The sequence below is a fragment of the Tilletiopsis washingtonensis genome (assembly GCF_003144115.1).
Source record: "Tilletiopsis washingtonensis strain MCA 4186 unplaced genomic scaffold FA09scaffold_5, whole genome shotgun sequence".
Lineage (NCBI taxonomy): Eukaryota > Fungi > Basidiomycota > Exobasidiomycetes > Entylomatales > Tilletiopsis > Tilletiopsis washingtonensis.
The window spans coordinates 701832-719431 of NW_020312002.1; the positions used below are offsets into that span (position 1 = coordinate 701832).

Here is a 17600-nt window from a genome sequence, read left to right on the forward strand (position 1 = left end):
GCCCTCACACATGCTTCTGCCGGAGGCTATTTATTGTCTATCGAAAGAGAGAGAGCGTCCTGCGCAGCGTGGCGCGACTCGAAATGTGAAAGAGGCGCGAGACAAGTATGTGAAGGGGTCATGAGATGATGTGGGTGGGTGGCTGAGGCGAGAGGCAGAGACGACATGAAGGTGGGCATCCGCGTCTGCAGCGTGCACAACGGGAGCAAGGGTAGAGGGAGTGTGCAACGGACGATTAGAGGGCAGCGAGGAGGAGGGCGGCGGTGCCGACGGCCGACAGCAGCAGCGCGACGGCAGGCGACGAGGCCGCGGCGCTGCCCGAGGCGCGCGTGTCGGACTGGGCGGCAGCCGTGCCGTTCGAGGTGCTGGAGCGAGTCGTGGCTGCGGCCGACGAGCCCGAGCGCGTGCTCGACGACGAGCCGGAGCGAGACGAGCTGGAGCTGGACGGAGCGCCGCCGTTGGCCTCGGACGCCCAGTCGCCCAGGTCCTGCTGCAGCTGCGTGCCGTCGCGCACCGTGATGAACTGCTTGGTGGGCAGCACGCTCGTCGTCTGCGTCGTGGGCGAGTCGGGCCCGTACTGGTTGTTGTACCACGGCAGCGCGGGCTGCCACAGCTCCGGCAGCGCACCGGCGATGCGCCACTTGGGCGTGTTGGCCGCCGCGGCATCGTAGAGCGACGAGAAGGCCTTGACGGCCTGGTCCGTCGTCTCGTGCTGCAGCGTGATGGCGCCCGTGATGTTGTTGCCCGTGACGCTCTGCACCTGGTTGCGCGTCACCGTCTCGAGATCCGGCGCCGTCTGCACGCACGAGGTGATCTCGCGCGCCGTGCCCGTGCCCTGCCGCAGGCACCAGTCGTCAAAGTCGTGGTCCTCACTCCACATGCCGATCTGCGGGGTCACATGTGAGCCGGTGTGTGGTACGACCATGCTGATCTAGTACACACCTGCAGGCCGAGCACCTTGGCAATGGCGCGCACGCGGTTGTCGACGTCGCCCTCCGGCGGGCGGAAGTACATGGGCACCTTGCCCGTGGCGTCGAGCACAATCTGGCTGGCCCATCCGCTGCAGAGGCGCCGCATCAGCGCTGTCACAGAGGCCAGGACATACATCCACTCACAGGTCGCCGAGGATCTCGAGGTCGCTGTTGCTCGTCTGCAGCTGGTGCGACCAGCTGTGCGTGCCGAAGCTGTGCGGATGCAAGTTGTCAGCGCAGCGCAGCGCAGCGCAGCGCAGCGCAGCGCAGGAGCCACTCGTGCGATGCTACTCACTGCGGCTGCGGCGTGACGGCGGCGAGCTGCTGCATCACCGGCCAGTTCCACGCGATGGCACTGCCGATGAGGAAGTGCGTCGCGACGATGTTCTTGCTCTTCATGACCTCGATGAGCGGCGTGGTGCCGTCGGGCGTGGGGCCGTCGTCGATGCCCCAGGCAATGGCGCCGTACGGCGCCGTGACGAGGTCGTTGTTGAAGCACTTCTGCGTCGTCCAGGAGCAGACCTGCGACATGTCCTGCGACGCCGGGTAGTCGACGGCGCTGGTGACGTTGTTGAGGATGCTGCGGCGGATGTCGGGGATCTCGCCGCGCGCCTTGGCCGCCTCGTAGGCGTCGCGCCACGCCTGCGGCAGCGTGGACGGGTTGGGCACCTCGCCCGGCGTCGGGTACGGCAGGCCGTTGCCCGAGACGCTCGGCAGCTGGCGCGCGCGCAGCTCGTGGTCGCGCGGCCGCAGGTGCTCGATGCCGGCCTGGCAGGCGCGCTTGCCGTGGGCGTGCGTGTGGGCGCCGCCGCCGAGGCGCGCGGCCAGCTCGGCGGCGCGCGCGTGCGGCGAGCCGGAGGCGGAGCCGTCGGCGTGCGCCGTGGCAAAGGCGGCGGCCGAGAGTGCGGCGAGGGAGAGCGGCAGGAGCTGCATGGCGGAGTGGATGCCTGACGAGGCGTGTGGGGGTGCTGCGTGAAGCGAGCGAGCCTGAGGCGGGAAGGGGAGAGAGACGGGATGGAGGTGGGCGGGAGGCAAGGGGATATAGGCGCCGCGGCCAGCGAACTGCCAGCCAGCGGCGCGCGGCAGCAGCAGAGCGCAGCAGCAGGCGCGAGCACGGCGGGCGCAGAGCCTTCAGATCCAAGCACCGCCTCCTGAGCACCTTCCCACGCGCGCACCTCAGGAGGCCGGCCCCGAGCCGCTCGATCCAGCACCGCAGCACTCGGCCCTGATCCCGTCGTTCGTCGTCCCCGAAAACAGGAGCAGCAGCAGAGCCGCAGCGCGACGCATGCGGGTCCAGCCGCGGGCGAGGAGCGGCGACGAGATGGCATGGGAGGAGCTGCACCTGCGCGCGCCAACGGCTGCCGAACCAACAGGGGTCCGGCGGCGCAGCGCCATCTCTCGCCGTCCATCTGCTGCCGCGCCGCATCTGCCGCATCTGCGCCAAGACGCACCACAGAAGGCAACTGCAGCCGCGCCACGGACCTGCCGGCACCTCGCCCGTGTGGTGGCGCTGCACAGCATGCGCGCCTCGGACCTGCGCGGCAGAGAGAGGCGCACAGCGTTCATGCGCGCCGACGTGCAGAGGCAGCGCCCGCACCGCTGCGGCAGCCAGCACGATGGACGAGCAGCGCCTGCCGCTGCGTGCCTGCCACGCCGCGCAGCGCAGGGCCAAGCGGGCAGCGCCGCGGAAAGAACGCCGTTCGTCCATCACGCTGCCACGCATCACGCATCGACAACGGAGATGCTGCGGGCTCGGCATGCAGCGAAGCCGGACGTCCGTGTCTAGAGAAAGATCGCAGCGCCCGGCACGGCAGCAGGGCTCTCAGGGGGCCGCGCACGCGAGATTCTGCGGCAGCTGCTGCACTCTGACTTGATTTGGGCGGCGCTCGAAAGAGAGGAGAGATGCGCTCAAGTCCGGTGTCGGCTGTTCAAGGGTGGCGTGCACAAGCGAGATCGCCGCACTGCTGGCCTGCCGCCGCTGCTACATGCCCTTGAGCAGCACACATCAGCCTTGTGCGCCTCTCGCGTCTCGCGCAGCTTGTCGGGCGTCAATAAGAATCGAGCATCACGGCCGGCACAGGCCTGCAGGCTGTGCGCGCGGCCCAGACGGCTCTTGGCGATCTCTCCTGCAGTCAGTTGGGACGCCTCTCGATGTCCGAGCGGGACAGCTGTCATGCGTGTCCTCCCCGCTCCCATCCCGAGGCGGCCGACCTCGCGGTCGCAGCACCTGCGACACTGCGACACTGGCGTGACCCAGCGGCGGAGTCGCGCGGGGCTCGGCGATGTCGCCAGTGGTGTCCTGCGCCTTTGCTGCGAAGCCGAAGGGGAAACGGCGCACGACAAAGAGGGTCCATGGACGGACCTTTGCGCTGCGGAGCACAGCGGCCGCGGATCTTGTCTCCAGCCCGCCGTGCTCGGTGGCGCAGCACGTCTCCGCTATTCAGAGCTCTACACACAGCACCGCCGCAGGCGTCTGCGCACATCGCAACTCATGGCAATCAAGGCTGGCCAGCAGGGTGGGTAAGAAGCGTGACAGGTCCGCGTTCAACATCGCCTCGTATCGAGCCACACGAGAGAGCAAGACGACCAGCATCTCTCTCTCGCGCAGCCGCAGCAAGCCGCATCGGCTAGCTGGCGGGCGCCTCGTCGCGCTTCGCGCCTGGAGCTCGCGCGCCCAGCGGTCTGGCACCGCCGGGCCGTCGTCCCGTCGAGGCGCCCGTGCCTGAGCCCATGCTGCCGAACTGCCGGCTCAGGCGCGCCACATTCGACGTTGAGCTGGGCAGGGACGGCTGCGATGCGGCGGGAGCAGCAGCAGCGGGCGTGGCAGTGCCCGTCGAGCTCGAAGTGCTGCTGCCGCGCTCGCGAGGCGCAGAGGACGCCTCGGTGATGGCGCCGGCCTCGGACGAGGGAGGCGTGCCGTATGTGCTGCCGCCGCCGCTCGTGGCAGAGGCCGGACGCTCGATGTTGGCGCCCGCTGCCGCGGCAGGCTGCAGACTGCTCTCGTCTGCTGTTGGCTCTTGCACCGCCGGCGGCGCACCCAGCACTCGCTCCGACAGCGGCGTGGGTGCCTCGACGGCGTCGGAGCGTGGAACGGAGGTCTCAACTCGCGGCTTGTCGGGCACGGGAGGCAGTGGCGCCTCGGTGCTCGTGGGACTGGCGGCGAACTGCGTGCTCTCGCTGGCGCCAGCGGACGTCGGCAGCAGGCCGCTCTGCTGCGGCTCGCTCTGCGCCGGCGCGCTGGGCATCGGAGCACGAGGGCCGACGATATTCATGTTGCGCCGCGTGGGGCGCACATCGATGGGCTTGGTGCGCTTGCGGATCGGGATGCGACGCTGCTGCGCCAGCACGGCCTCGCCTTCTTGTGCCTTGCGCAGCAGCGGCGGGAAGAGCTCGGCATAGTGCGCGACGAGATCCATGGCGAGCAGCGTCGGCGCGCGAGAGGACATCGTGGCGGGCGTCTCGCGCGGCGGACGGATCAGAGCTGTGCAAGAGGTGAGCAGCGCACTGGCATGCGACATCGTAGCACTCACCGCGACCAACTGCCAGGCCCAGCTTGTTGAGGAACACCGGCTCCGGCTCGTCGGTTGGCGTCTTCTTAATGAGCCTGTGCGAGGGGTCAGCCGCAGCATCGGGCTTCTCATCCTCTGTCGACTCACGTAGCGAGGTGGCTGACGATCGCATCCAGGCACACGAGGTGCAGGCGGTGGTGGCTGAGGCGCATGAGCACCACGCCCAGGTCCTCCAGCACGCCCTTGCGGATCTTCTCCTCGAGCGCCGGCGCAATGCCCACGCGGCCCTTGCCCTTGTCGAGCTTCGGCTCGTCGCCCTCCTTGGCCGGCTCTGCCTTCGATGCCTCATCTGCGGCTGCATCGCGTTCCTGCGCCGCAGCCGCCGCATACGTGCTGTTGACGGGCTCCCACAGCTCGCGCGGCACGAGCGAGTCGGCCAGCTCCAGCGCCCAGAGCTTGACGGTGGCAGCTAGCGTGGGTGCGTCGAAGCGCTGCAGCAGCGTGTCGAGGCCAGCGCCCGCCTCGGCACCGGGATTCTGACTCGTAGTAACGTGCGTGATGAGTGCCTCGCGACATGCATGCGACGCCGAGAGCGGCACGTCGTAGATCCACGCCTTGCGCTTCTCCTGATGCGCGTGCAGTGTGGCCTCGCGCGTGCCTGCCTTCGCCTCGCCCTCCTTGGCTTCGGGCGCAGGCCAGCGAGCCGGGTCGTCGTAAGCGCGCTCAAGTGCAGCGAGCAGCGCAGAGAGCGCGAGGGGGAGTGCAGGCAACGCGCCCTTCTTGCCGGCGCCGGGACGCAAGTGCTCGTCCGACTCGTCGCCGTCCTCGTGTGCAAGCGTCTCGGCCGCCCGGAAGGCCTCGAGGTTCATGCCGAAGAATGCAATGCCGGCGCCGGCCAACGACGTCGACTCGCCGTTGTAGTACGGCGCAAATACGGCCGGCTGCGGCTGGTAAGGACCCGTGGCGTGCAGGCGCAGCAGGTGCGAAATCTCGCGGCCGGGCAGAATGTCCAGCTTGCGCTCGCGCATCAGCGAGGAGTCGAGAATCGGCAGCAGCGGCACAAAGGCGACATTGAACGCGGCGATAACTGCACGAGATGTCAGTAAAGGCAAGGCATGGCTGCATCACTGGCACGCACCACTGCGCACAGCGCGCACGCGCTCGTTCTCCCAGCGCTCGGCATAGCCAAAATGCACCATGAGCGTCTCCTCCACGCCGAGACGCGCGCGGTCAAGCGCACGCACGGCGGTGCGGTACGACTCCTCTGCGTGCTCGGCGTCGCGGCGCAGCCGGACATGGCGCGGGTCGTTGAGGCCGCCAAGCGCACCGCGCAGCGTCGCCAGTGCCGGTGCCTCGGCGGCGCGCGAGAGTGCGGCGCTCAGCGTCGAGGTGATGCTGCTGCTGCTGCGCTGCATGTTTGCGCTGGTGCTGTTGCTGTTGCTGCCCGAAGACGAGCCGGCGCTGACGCTGCGCACGCCGAAGCCCTCGTCAGAGCTCTGCGGCAGGTCTGCCGGGGCAGCGCGAGGCGAGAGCGGCAGCGTCGTGTAACGGTCGTCTGCCGAGCTGGGCTTGTTGCGCGGCGCAGCCCGGCGCGAGCCGAACATCTGGTTGCGCAGCGTCTCGCGGCGCTTCAGGCGCTCGGGGTCAAGCTGCTGCGGCGGCGGCGGCGAGGATGGCTGCTTCTCGGACGCATCGGGCGACGCCGGCGGCTTGAAGGCGAGGCTCGACGGCGAGGGCGAGGCCACCTCGCCGCCGGCAAAGCGTGCGTCCTCCTCTGCCTCGTCTGCGACACGACACTTTTGCTCGTACGCCATGCGCTGGCGCTCCACCTGCGCGAGGCTATCAGCGCCGTCTCTCACCTCTCAGACCCTCGCGGCTCACCTCTGCCTGCTGCGTCTCGTGCGACTCGACGATGGCATCGACGTGCTCCCAGCTGTTGCGCACGCGGCGCTCATGATCATCGCTCCACTTGCCAAACGGCACGAGAATCGTCTTGTCGAGCGTCGAGGCGACCTTGCCGAACGCCTGGCTCTGCGCCGTTGTCGCCTCGTGCTCCAGCAGCCTCAGCGACGCCGCGATGCCGGTCGGCGGCGCCGGCTGCGCTCGCGCGGCCTTGAAGAGCGGCGCCGAAAGGTTCGGCTCGGGCGTCGGGGCGGCGAGCGCCTCGGCGTGCGCATACTCGAGCGCCACGCGGTGCTCGACGTGCGCCAGCAGTGCCGCATCCTCGTCGAGGCCGCGCTGCAGCGCCGTGTAGAGCGCCTGCACGCCGCGGCGGTACGGCACGCTCCAGAAGGAGCCGCCGAAGCTCGGCGGCAGATTGATGCTCAGCGACGAGGGTGCCGTCATGGCGGAGGGTGCGAGTGCCCAGGCGGAGAGATGGTCGTGGAGACCAAAGCGGGCTGTGCGGGGACTTGGAGCGGGGAGCGGCTGCCAGCTCGCGGCGCACGGCCCCCGCGTGCCGACAGCCGAATGTCCTCGAACACAGCACAGCCGCGCGCCTTCGCTTGTCGCCGCCGCGGAATCGCAGCGCCGCACGGCGGGCCGCGAAAGCGTGTTGTTCTCGCATGCCACAGCTTGCCGTGGCGCTGACCGCTGCGGCAGCGTGGCACTCGCTCCCATGACTCTGCGAGCTCGACGTCTTCGCGATGCCCTCGCTGCACGCAAAAAGAGGGTGTGTGACGGCGGCCTCTCGACGATGCGCAAAGGACGATCGCGGCCGCACCCGGTCTCGGTGCGGCAGCGGCCGCTATTTCGATGCGGTCGCCGCGCTACACCTGCAGCGTCTGTCGCGCTAGGCAACCTGCCGTTCTGGGCCGGCGGCCTGCCGCCCATGGCTGTGCCTGACGCTACGCGGCATGCGGCTGCGGCACATCCGCCGCGACGAGCCGCCGCAGCAGCAGCACGCAAGCTGCACCGCTTTGTCGCCGGCGTCGCGGCGAGGATGCCTCGGGGACTGCGGCTGTTCCGTCTCGGAGCTCCCGCGGCCGCAGCAGAGGGTTTGGCCCTGCCACTGCGCCGGCACTGGCGCCCTCTCGCTCGTCTGATGCTGCCACGCCCCGAGGAGGGCGATCAATCACGTCCACGCGTGCGCATGAGGGGAAGGGAAGGGCGGACAACGCAGCGGAGTGTCCGAGGCGCAGCGGGAGAGAGGAGCGTCGAGCGTGGGCGCGGGCGAGGGCTGAAGCAGCGCCGAGGGCGCAGGGGTGCCGAGACTGCTCCTGCGCCCGCGCTGTCACCAGTGACATGGCGCGAGGGGCGGCATCGGAAAAGAGGGTGCGGCGCGCGGCGCAAGAGGAGGGGGATGCCTCGAGTCGCGGAGTACCGCGTGGGGCGCCTGTGAGGCAGGCGAGCAGTGTAGGTGCGCCCGCCGCAAGATGCCGCCGGCGGTGCTGCAGGCCTGCCGGCGGGCAAGCGGCGGCAGGGCAGCTGCTGCGCGCGTCGGCGCAGCCACGGCGCGTGGTGGAGTCCGAGTGTGCCTCTCGCGGCCTGCCCGCAGCTGCACCGAAGGATCCGCCGCCGTCTTCAGTCTGCTCCCAGCGGCGCATGTCCTCGACAGGCGGAGCTCGACAAGCTTGCCTCTCCACCACGACTCTCCCTCTCTCGCTCTCACTCACTCCTCAAGCTCCACCTACAGCTCTCTCTCACGCTCACTGTCTTCGTCTCTCTCGTGCGCGCACGTCCTCTTGAGGACCCTCTCATCGCACACACCCACGCGCGCCTCTCCGACCATGCGCTTCTCTCTCTTCCTCGCCTCGGCCGCGCTGCTCGCCGCCGTGGCCTCCGCCGGCGGCGTGGCGCCCGAGGGCGCCGATGCCGTGCTGCACTCGCGCAGCCACGAGCAGAAGATGGTGCACCGCAACAACATGCAGGTGCGCGCTGAGGAGGCGCAGCTCGTGGATCTCGAGAAGCGCGGCTCGTGGCTGCTGACGGGCATGAAGGCGGTGAGTCGCACGTGCGATGACAAGCGGCGAGGCACACGTGCTGATGCAGCATGTGCAGACCTGGTACGGCGGCGGCCAGCTGGACGCGCCCTCGTGCGGCGGCAAGGCGCCCAAGTCGAGCGACTACGTCGTCGCCGTGCCCACGTCGAGCGGCATGAAGTGCGGCGACACGCTCCACATCCACCGCGGCAACCGCAAGATGGTCAGTGCCGTCGTGCGCGACACGTGTGCCGGCTGCGCCAAGAACCAGGTGAGTGGTGCTGCGAGGGCACGCCGTCGTGGCGCGGCTCGGCATCAGAGACTGACGAGCGCGCGCCCGGCACAAAGGTCGACATGACCCGCGGTCTCTTCTCTGCTCTTGGTAGCCTCGACGACGGTGTGCTGTCGAACCTGCGCATTCGGGTGAGTCGCCTTGCTCGTCGTCTGTCTCCATGTCGCTCATTCTTCTCCGCCAGGTCATCCGCAACTAAGCTCTGCTCCTGCTTGGCCGCGCCCCCGCAACCCTGCGCCGACAAACGCGTGGCCGCTCATTGCTGCTCCACTGTCATCGTTCGCATCTACCCTCCAGCACTCACCACCACCCTCTCGTCACGTCTGGTCCCCCATCTTCCTAGTCACCCTCCTCGCTCGCCGCGCCGCGCTGCTGCCCTCCTCCCAACTCGGTTCGCACTTCAAGCTCGATCCCTCTCCACTCCTTTTTTCCCCACAGCGCCGTGGCATCCCCTCACACCGCTCGGACGCGCTAGATGCGCTTCCTGCTCTGCCCTGTCCCCGCTCCCATTAGACTCTGACCCTTCTCCGCGTCGTACGCGCCCCAGCGAGTCTGGGCAAGCTCGTCGTCGCCCGCGCTGGCCTCAAGCGCCGAGCATGTCTCGCTTCCGCTGCCGCTGAGCCTGTGGCTCGCGCATCGGATCGACACACACACGCCACACCACACGCTAGACGTTCTCATGGCTGTTGCATGCTCTTGTACTCTTTGTTCCACTCTGCCCCCAATGCAGGACCTCGTCTGCCTCACGTGTGAACTAGTACGGCATGAGACGTCGGCGCTCGAGCATGTCTGCTGTGTCTGCGTCGAGCGCTGCGGGCGCAGCATCGGCTGCCTCGGCTCCGTCGCTGGCGGAAAGGTAGTCCTCGAGCGGGACATGCGAGCGCAGCTGGCGCTCCCCTATCAGCCGGCCGATGTCCAGCAGCTCGGCGGACGACATGGCCTCGCGCAGCGGCGCGTCGAAGAAGACGAGGTACAGCTCTGGGCCAGGCCGGAAGGATCAGCGGCTGTGTACCGCGCTAGTCCCGATGGTGCTCACCTCGCTGGTATGGACTCGCTCGCACAGCACGATAAGCAACGCCCTTGGCGCGCTCGAGCGCCTTGCGCAGACGGCCTTGAGCATCACGTCGCCTTCGCCGCGCCTCACGGTAAGCTTCCTCGTCCGAGTCGGACATGTGGTCGTCTTGATCCAGCGGGACGCGTGAACGAGCGATGCGCACCTCGAACTCGACAAAGAGCCGCCAGAGCAGCGGCGAGGCTCGCGTGCTGGGCGCATCGTCCGCCAGAGCGCGCTCAAAGAGCGCTCGCACGGCGTGCTCGTTGAACGTGTAGGTGTTGAGATTGAGCTCGCAGTAGATCGCCAGCAGCCATGCCGTCTCTGCCTCGGCCTCGTGCGAGTGGGCGCGCAGTGCCGTATTGCGCAGCAGCACGGCACGCTCGAGCGTGCGTCGCACGTGGTTCTCGGCCTTGGAGCGCATCTCGTGTGCGGCGAGCAGCACGACGAAGACGGTGTTGCCGGGAAAGCAATGCACTGCTCGTGTCAGCGCGGCGCGGATCTGCGCAGGGCGGAAGGAGGAGCCCGAGGCGACGTGCCGCCACATGAAGCGTGCCTGCGCCAGGTAGATGCCCTCGAGCGCAGGCGAGCGCTCCACGGTCGAGTCGAGCTCATCGGTGTCGCCCAGCACCGCAAGCGCGAGCTCGAAGAGTGCACACGCCGATTCAAAGCCGTCGCCAGCCAGGTACTCGAGGAGTGCGGCGCATGACGCCACGCTGGCCAGAATCGACTGTGTCTCGCTGCCGGCTCGCAGCAGCGTCTCGAACGTCCGGCGTGCTGATGCGATCCGGAAGTCTGAGGCGTCCTGCAGTTCCGTCGAGGTGTCGAGGACAGCGTCGAGGCTGGCGTCGTCTGGTGCGCCTTGCAGCTCGGCGTCTGCACCCGCGAGCAGCACAGTGACAGCGGCGCGTGCACGTCCTGCTTCCCACTCGAGCTCTGCCCAGGCGGCCCACAGCGCTGGCGCTTCGCAGCCGGACGGAGCAGCAGCTTTTGATGCAGCTTGTGCAAGTGCGCTGCGGTAGACTAGCCGTGCAGCATCGACCTTGCCGCAGTTCTGCTCCAGACGTGCAAAGGCCCGCCAGAGCAGGAGATTGTCGCGGTCCACACTAAGCTCGCCACGAGCCAGGGCCTTTGCGCTGCGGGTCAGACTCTGTCAGTACAGGGGACTGCCAGCGCTCGCAACCACCACACGCACGCTTTGTGGCCGCGTGCTGCCTCTTCCAGCGCAAAGCGAGCCAGTGTCCGCGGCACACCGCCGACGCCGGGCGGCAAGTCGTCCAGGATGAAGCTAAGGGCAGCGATTCAGCGAGTAGCACCCTCGGTTGCAGGGTCTGACATACCTGGCGGCCTCGACATCAGCAGCGAGCATATCTCCGGCATCCACCAGCCCAAACCAGCGCGCCCACGTCTCCGACCGCAGCGACGGAAAGAGCTCGTCGACGCGCGGCGGACAGAGCTTGACGGGAGCGGCGAATGGATCGCCGAGCCGGCTCTGCCTCTGCGGTTGCATGACTTCGCCTCCCACGACTTCATACGTCAGCGCACGAGGCGCAGCTGTGCCGTTGAGGCTTGGCGGCCAGAAGCGAGCGGCGAAGTTGGCGTCCGCGACGAGCCGATGGTGACTGCGAGCAGGAGTGCTGACGTGTTCGCTCGCCATTCCAGCGACGGCCATGCCGGCAGGCAGACCGAGGAAGACAAGTGCCGCGTCGAGGAGCGCGGCTTGGACGGTCGGCATACTGATTGGCGCAGCGAGCAAATCGCGCAGGTCAGAGAAGAAGATGAGCGCGAACGGATCGACCTCTTCCTCGCCGGCCTCGGCAATGGGCGTATCTGCCGTGCGCGCAGGTCGACGGCGCATCGAGGCTCGCTGTCGATCCGCGGCGAGCCACCTTGCTGCTCCTCCTGCATCGACGCTTGGCTGAGCGACGGCAACAGGAGGTGCGGTTGAAGGCGGAGGGTCGGCGGCAGCATTTCCTTGAGCATGCATCCTCCATCCTGCTGCACCCTCTTCGCCAATGCGCGATAGCTCGTCGTCCCAAAAGGCTTCCAAGCTTTCTAGAGCACTCGCGTAGCTCGACGCATCGAGGCGGTGCGTTTCGAACTCTTCCGGGGCGCAGAAGGTGAGCTCGAGTTGCGCTTGAACCAGTGCAAAGGCGCGCTCCTGGAAGCCAGCGTCTGCGAGCAAGTGTGCAGCGTGCGCCCAAAGATGGACGAGGCCAAGCTCGAGAGTCTGACGATCTAAGAGACAGCCGTGTCAACGCATGACGCAGCTCTTCATCAGAGTCACTTACCGATGGCGCTCTGTGCGGCGAATGACATCACTCGCAGTTCATACAGGCCCTCTGCGAGCACCTGCAGCATGTCGGCAAGCGCCTCGCTGAGCGTGCCTCGCCACGCCACGTATCCCTTCCAGAGGCGCGAAGCCCACTCGGCACTGGTGCGCCGAGCCAGCAGAGCACGCCACTCTTTCTCGCACTGCTCGCGCGGCCACACGGTGGCGCCGAGAAGCAGGTGCGCTACTGCAAGCTCGATATCGTGTGGCACAGCGCGAAGAGCACGAGCAAGCACGCTCATCTGCGCATCTCGAGCTGCGCGTCGCCTTTGTCGTGCCGATGTCCCGCTCTTGCTGGCTTGCTTGCTCGTCATGACTGCCTCTGCGTCTGCTTCTGAGCCGACGGACCAGGCCAAGTCGCCCTGCGCCTCTGCAAGCTGAAGCCATGCCTCTCCGTCCGCCGGATCAGCGCGGACGCGCAAGTCGAGAGCCGCGACGCGAGAGCGCAACGATGAAGTCGGATCCTCGCCGAGCGAGGCCTCACTGTCGTCGCTGTCGCTCGACTCGTGTGTGCGCGACCGAGAGCGTGAGCGGGAGCGCGAAAGGCGCGGCGCCTTGCCGAGCGCACGATACGAAGGGCCGGCTTCGTCGGAACTCTCGGCGTCGTCGCGCGGGGCCGAGCGGATGCGCACAAAGTCGCCGGGGACTTCGGGCGCATCGCAGGACGGCACCAGACGACGTCTGGCTTGTGCGTGTGCCTGCCAGGCTTGTGACTCATCCGTGTAGCGGACTCTCTGCAAAGAAATACCCAGGGTCAGAGAGATCGGCGTGTCACTGCACAGCCCACTCACCCTCTGGCCGTTCGGCGCGAGCTCGAGCTCTTTGCCATCGCGCCGAGCACTGGCAAACGTGATGCGCAGCGAGCGAGGGAGCCCAAGCACAGAGCCAGCTGCAAGGATGAGAAGTCAGAAGAGCACAGGCGCTGGCTGGCATGTCGACACGCACCTCCACATCGCCGATACTTGGGCACCTTGCTTGGCTCTGGGCCGCCGTAGAGCGCAGCAATGGGGTCTCCTGATGTGTCGATGAAGCAAACATCGAGCGCCGCGTGCGCAGCTGGGGCTGTCACGATCGGCTGCGCGTTCTTGGCCCGCGGCTGTCTTGCTTCTCGACGCGAGCTGCTCGCTACCGCAGCGGGTGCCTTCAATGGCTCGCGATCGGGCCTCTTGCGCTGACTCGCCTGTGTACTGTTGCTCAGCCCAGCGACTGATTTCTGCGAAGGCTCGGTGTGCCCTCTGTCGCGGCCGTGCGACTTGTTGCTCGACGGCTCGTGCCGATCCGCTCGGCGTGCTTCAATGCGCTCACGCGAGCGTGGCCGCTCGTGCTCGCGCTCGTTATGAGGACGGTGGGTGACGTCTCCTCTGCGCTCTGCATCTCTGCCGGAGCGAGAGCCTGACGCATGCGTGCGGCCTCTCTCCCGCTCGCGCTCCTTCTCCCTCTCCCGCTCGCGCTCCTTCTCCCTCTCCCTCTCGCGCTCCCGCCGGCGCTCCTTGTCCCGCTCGCGCTCGTGCTTCGCGCGCTTTCGCTCGCGGCGCTCCTCTTCCGTCTCGTGCCGCGAGCGCGACGGCTCGCCGAGCGATGGCGGCGCCTGGAACGAGCCAAACGACGGCACAAAGGGCGCGTCGCCCATCTCCGCTCGTTTGTGCCGAGCTTGCAGCGCCTTGATGTGGTGGTGGCATGCAAGAAACGTGAGCAGAGGCGGCCGCTCGCCCATGCATCCTTGGCCGAGTCCCGCGCTGCGGACCCGTGCACGTCGCTACTCCGTCTCCTACTGCTAGCTGCCACTGCTTGCTGCGCCAAAGTTATAGCTCACTTGTCGCCCAGTATACGGCTGAGTGCACCATGCAGATTTTGAGCTCAAAAGTGTCTAATCAAGGACAGAGCTCGACCGAGGAGAGCAGAGGCAACTCGCAGACAGAGGAGGAACGGCACCTGCTGCCGTGCGAGAGCGCCTCGCCGCATCCGCGCGCCGCGCGATGACGCTCACTCGCCGCGTGCCTGCAGCCGGCGCACGTCGCCGTGTGTGCAGCTGAATGCGGCGGCACGGGCGCACGCCGCGAGTGCCGGGCGCCGTGCGTCCTTCCGACCTTCTCGCCTCCATCATCCTCCGTCGCGCCTCACAAGCCATGCCGCCCCGCACCTCTTCGCGCTTCGCCTCGCGCGGCGCATTCGACGCCCTGCGGCCCGGCTCCGACACGGAGCCCGAGGCCGAGTCGAGCGCCGACGAGGCGCCGGCACCCGTGTCCGCCGAGCCTGAGAAGCCCTCCACGCCGATGACGCGCACCGCCGCAAAGAAGGCGGCAAAGGAGGCGCGCGAGGCAAAGAAGGCCGCCAAGCGCAGCGGCTCTGTCAGCCCTGCGCCGCCGGGCTCGCCGGCGCCCGCTGCTGCGGCACCGGCGCCGGCCGCCGAGCCGCCGGTCACTCCCGCGCGCGCGCAGCCGGCTGCCGCAAGCCGCGCGCCCGCTGCGCCGGCCATCCAGGTTGCCGAGGCCGCGGCACCAGAAGAGACGGACGTCTCGCCGCCAGAGAGCGTGATCAAGGAGACGCAGACGCAGAGCAAGCGCGCCGCCGCCGCACCGGCCGCCGCCGCACCGGCCGCCGCCGCACCGCAGCAGCAGGACCGCTTGGCCGTGCCGTCTGCGTCTGCTGCGTCGCGCTCGGCGCCCGTTGCGCCGCCAAAGGAGAGCACGAGCAGCTCGAGTGAGGAGGAGGAGGCACGCAAGGCCTACTGGAAGAAGGTCTGGGAGCGCACGCTCTTCACGCTGCTCATGATCGGCGGCTTCCTCGGTGCGTAGCAGATGAGTCCTGCGCTTGTCTCAAGACTCACACACGCGCACAGGCCTCCTCACCATGGGCCACCCCTATGTCATCCTGCTGGTGCTTGTCATCCAGGTGCTCGTGTACCGCGAGGTCACGGCGCTCTTCAACATTCCCGGCCGGCCCAGCGTCACGGGCGGCGCACCCAAGAAGGGCCCGTACCAGGTGCCGAGCCGCGACACGAGCGCGGCGCCGAGCGACGATGAGGACGAGGACGCGGGCCTGGAGCGGCGCCGCGAGGACATCTGGAGCAAGACGCTCAGCTGGTAAGTGCCGCACCTGTGCGCCCCTTTCCCCCTTTGGCTGACGCGCGCGTGCCAGGTACTTCTTCGCCGTGTCGAACTACTTCCTCTACGGCGAGTCGCTCATCTACTACTTCAAGCACATCGTCTTCGTCGATGCCTACTTCATCCCTTTCGCGCGGCACCACCGCTTCCTCTCCTTCATGCTCTACATCATCGGCTTCCTGGGCTTTGTGCTCGGGCTCAAGCGGACGAACCTGAAGCACCAGATCGGCCTTTTCTCGTGGGTGCACATGAGCCTGCTGCTCACCGTGTACAGCTCGCACTTTATCGTCAACAACATCCTCGAGGGCATGATCTGGTTCTTCGTGCCGGCGTCGCTCGTCATCTGCAACGACGTGTTCGCCTACATCTGCGGCATGCTCTTCGGCCGCACGCCGCTCATCTCGCTCTCGCCCAAGAAGACCGTCGAGGGCTTTGCCGGCGCGTTCCTCGTCACCGAGGTATTTGCCTACCTCTGGGCGACGATCTTCCAGCGCTACAACTACATGGTGAGCCGCCCTGCTTCGCACATGTGGGTCTTGTGCTCACTCCCTGCTCAGATCTGCCCGGCCGTGTCGCTGGGCATGAACGCGTACAGCCAGGTGCAGTGCGAGCCCAACACGGTCTTCCAGTGGCACGCCTACGCGCTGCCCACGGCCGTCGGCGATGCCCTGACGTCGGCGTTCGGCGGTCTCGTTGGCGGCCGCATCGACGCGCTGCCCTACACGCCCTTCCAGTGGCACGCGCTCGTCATGGCCGCGTTTGCCAGTCTCGTCGCGCCGTTTGGCGGCTTCTTTGCCTCTGGCTTCAAGCGCGCCTTCAACGTGAGTGCTGGCGCAGGGCTGGCGGTACGCGTGTGCTGATACTTGCGCTACTCCAGATCAAGGACTTCGGTGACGTGCGTTCGCACGCGTGCTGTCTCGCCGACGCCCCACTGACCCGCTCTTCACGCACAGAGCATTCCCGGCCACGGCGGCCTGACGGACCGCTTCGACTGCCAGTTCCTCATGGGTCTCTTCTCCTACGTCTACTACAGCTCGCTCATCCGCGAGCACCACGTCACCGTCGGCAGCGTGCTGCAGACGGTCGTGACGCACCTGACGGTCGAGGACCAGAAGACGCTGTACCGCGAGCTGGCGCGCTACCTGCAGGGCCAGGGCCAGCTTGTTGTCGGTGCCTGAGCTGGAGCGTCACGTGTGGCGGATGGATGGGCTCGGAGCTGGCCGGGCCTCGTTGCGTGGGCCTCACATGGTCATGAAATGGAATTTCTGTGCCTCCGTCGAGCGAGCGAGATCCAGGAGTCATGCGTCGTGCGAAGAAGGGCCTCGCAGGCGTGGAAACTCTGGACGAGGTGGAGGGCGCACACGCTAAGCGCATCGCGCACGAGGGTCGCTTCATGCTCAGGGTCTGGCCTGGTTTCGCCGATGCCTGTCGAACGAGCACGAGCCTGTCAGATGGAGCGCATTGCGCCAAGTTCGCACGACCCCGGATGACGTGGGGCATCTCGTGTCACACGCAGCAAGGACCAGGAGCAGCGAGCTGCTGCATATCGGGTGCTGCCTAGGCAACATCGAGAGACGCCAGTGAGAGACGCCGCGGCCGCACTCGCCACCGCCGGCGACGCGCATTGCTCGCATCGTCGACGCTCGCTGCATCGAAGCGCAGCCGCGGCTGCGGAAGCAGATCGAGCGAGTTGTTCTTTTCGGTCGTCGTCGGTGTGTGCTCGCAGGGTGATGCGGCTGTGCCAGAGATGGCCCAAGGAAAGCGTGCGTGTGTGCTTCTTGGCAACGCGGTCGCCGGCGCCAAGGCAGCCTCGCGCGCCAAGCAGCAAAATGCGCGTGAGCGAGCGTGCGGGCTGCGCGGGCGGCTTTGGCGGCCGCAACCGTCCGCGCCTCCCACACACTCATCCTATTATTGCAGCGTGCTCCACCTTTTCCTGAGCTTCTCACGCTTGGATGAGGGTCCAACTCGACAAGCTCACATCTGGCCCGTCACGACGTCGCGAGCTCATTGGCTCACGATGAGAGCTCGCGGAATGGGTTGAGGAAAGGCGGGTCATATTTCCTCCCCTGCTCTGCCCGGATGGCGCTCAGCCGTGCGCGCCGCGCTCTCGCAGCCATCACGATTTTCGAACTGCGCCCGGACTCCGGCAGCCAGGGCCTCGCTCGAGGGCTGGGCTCGGAGAGTCCTCCGATGCCTCGTACTCAGCCGCCGCAAGATGCAGCCACCCGACCGAGCGCGCCCCGCTGCCGGCTTCGGTGCAGCGCGGCAGGGCCGCAGGCAGCAGCGCAGCGCACGGGAGTGGGAGGCGCAGCGTGCATCGGCGCCGGAGCCGGCGCCGAGCTCGCAGGCCGCAGCATCAGCACCGCAGCAGCGCCTTCTCTTGCTCGCCGCGGCTAGCAGAGACCACGCCGCGCGAGGTCC

General features: G+C 67.8%; 6 protein-coding genes across 6 annotated transcripts; 2 read left to right on the plus strand and 4 right to left on the minus strand.

The window, feature by feature from the left end:
• Positions 1 to 15: 15 nt before the first annotated feature.
• On the minus strand, positions 16 to 2264 carry FA09DRAFT_328611 (glycoside hydrolase/deacetylase). The gene is made up of 4 exons (XM_025741841.1): positions 1267 to 2264; positions 1116 to 1184; positions 943 to 1060; positions 16 to 886 (listed from the first exon to the last, which is right to left on the minus strand). The coding sequence occupies exons 1-4, from the start codon at positions 1902 to 1904 to the stop codon at positions 236 to 238; spliced, it is 1476 nt and encodes a 491-aa protein (XP_025600109.1). The 5' UTR covers positions 1905 to 2264; the 3' UTR covers positions 16 to 235.
• A 1334-nt stretch (positions 2265 to 3598) lies between these two features.
• Positions 3599 to 6826, minus strand: FA09DRAFT_337319 (hypothetical protein; the record flags this gene model as incomplete). The annotated part of the gene is made up of 5 exons (XM_025743983.1): positions 3599 to 4452; positions 4502 to 4575; positions 4628 to 5567; positions 5619 to 6309; positions 6362 to 6826. The coding sequence occupies 5 exons, from the start codon at positions 6824 to 6826 to the stop codon at positions 3599 to 3601; spliced, it is 3024 nt and encodes a 1007-aa protein (XP_025600110.1).
• Positions 6827 to 8479: 1653 nt separating this feature from the next.
• On the plus strand, positions 8480 to 8826 carry FA09DRAFT_284409 (hypothetical protein; the record flags this gene model as incomplete). The annotated part of the gene is made up of 2 exons (XM_025739868.1): positions 8480 to 8671; positions 8749 to 8826. Coding segments are annotated over 2 exons (270 nt in total), but the record flags the coding sequence as incomplete, so codon positions are not given.
• Positions 8827 to 9373: 547 nt separating this feature from the next.
• Positions 9374 to 13748, minus strand: FA09DRAFT_359227 (hypothetical protein). Its single transcript, XM_025745079.1, has 7 exons — positions 13021 to 13748; positions 12867 to 12964; positions 12035 to 12809; positions 11084 to 11981; positions 10939 to 11031; positions 9729 to 10879; positions 9374 to 9670 (listed from the first exon to the last, which is right to left on the minus strand). The coding sequence occupies exons 1-7, from the start codon at positions 13703 to 13705 to the stop codon at positions 9447 to 9449; spliced, it is 3924 nt and encodes a 1307-aa protein (XP_025600112.1). The 5' UTR covers positions 13706 to 13748; the 3' UTR covers positions 9374 to 9446.
• A 728-nt stretch (positions 13749 to 14476) lies between these two features.
• Positions 14477 to 16460, plus strand: FA09DRAFT_305797 (phosphatidate cytidylyltransferase). The gene is made up of 6 exons (XM_025740512.1): positions 14477 to 14862; positions 14915 to 15158; positions 15214 to 15685; positions 15737 to 16000; positions 16057 to 16074; positions 16133 to 16460. The coding sequence occupies exons 1-6, from the start codon at positions 14844 to 14846 to the stop codon at positions 16355 to 16357; spliced, it is 1242 nt and encodes a 413-aa protein (XP_025600113.1). The 5' UTR covers positions 14477 to 14843; the 3' UTR covers positions 16358 to 16460.
• Positions 16461 to 16473: 13 nt separating this feature from the next.
• FA09DRAFT_221208 (hypothetical protein) lies at positions 16474 to 17189 on the minus strand. The gene has a single exon (XM_025739552.1). It carries the CDS (start codon positions 17081 to 17083, stop codon positions 16577 to 16579), a length of 507 nt encoding a protein of 168 aa, XP_025600114.1. The 5' UTR covers positions 17084 to 17189; the 3' UTR covers positions 16474 to 16576.
• Positions 17190 to 17600: the final 411 nt, after the last annotated feature.

Bases quoted from the DNA above. Each gene is read 5' to 3' on its own strand.
- FA09DRAFT_328611 (XM_025741841.1), bottom strand. From the start codon at position 1,904: ATGCAGCTCCTGCCGCTCTCCCTCGCCGCACTCTCGGCCGCCGCCTTT. The intron at 1,185-1,266 runs GTGAGTAGCATC...GCATCCGCACAG, and splicing joins GCCGTCACGCCGCAGCCGCA to CTTCGGCACGCACAGCTGGT. The intron at 1,061-1,115 runs GTGAGTGGATGT...GCGCCTCTGCAG, and splicing joins CTCGAGATCCTCGGCGACCT to CGGATGGGCCAGCCAGATTG.
- FA09DRAFT_221208 (XM_025739552.1), bottom strand. From the start codon at position 17,083: ATGAGTGTGTGGGAGGCGCGGACGGTTGCGGCCGCCAAAGCCGCCCGC.
- FA09DRAFT_359227 (XM_025745079.1), bottom strand. From the start codon at position 13,705: ATGGGCGACGCGCCCTTTGTGCCGTCGTTTGGCTCGTTCCAGGCGCCG. The intron at 12,810-12,866 runs GTGAGTGGGCTG...ATTTCTTTGCAG, and splicing joins TCGCGCCGAACGGCCAGAGG to AGAGTCCGCTACACGGATGA. The intron at 9,671-9,728 runs GTGAGCACCATC...GGCCTGGCCCAG, and splicing joins AGCGAGTCCATACCAGCGAG to AGCTGTACCTCGTCTTCTTC.
- FA09DRAFT_305797 (XM_025740512.1), top strand. The intron at 15,159-15,213 runs GTAAGTGCCGCA...CGCGCGTGCCAG, and splicing joins TGGAGCAAGACGCTCAGCTG to GTACTTCTTCGCCGTGTCGA. The intron at 15,686-15,736 runs GTGAGCCGCCCT...CTCCCTGCTCAG, and splicing joins TCCAGCGCTACAACTACATG to ATCTGCCCGGCCGTGTCGCT.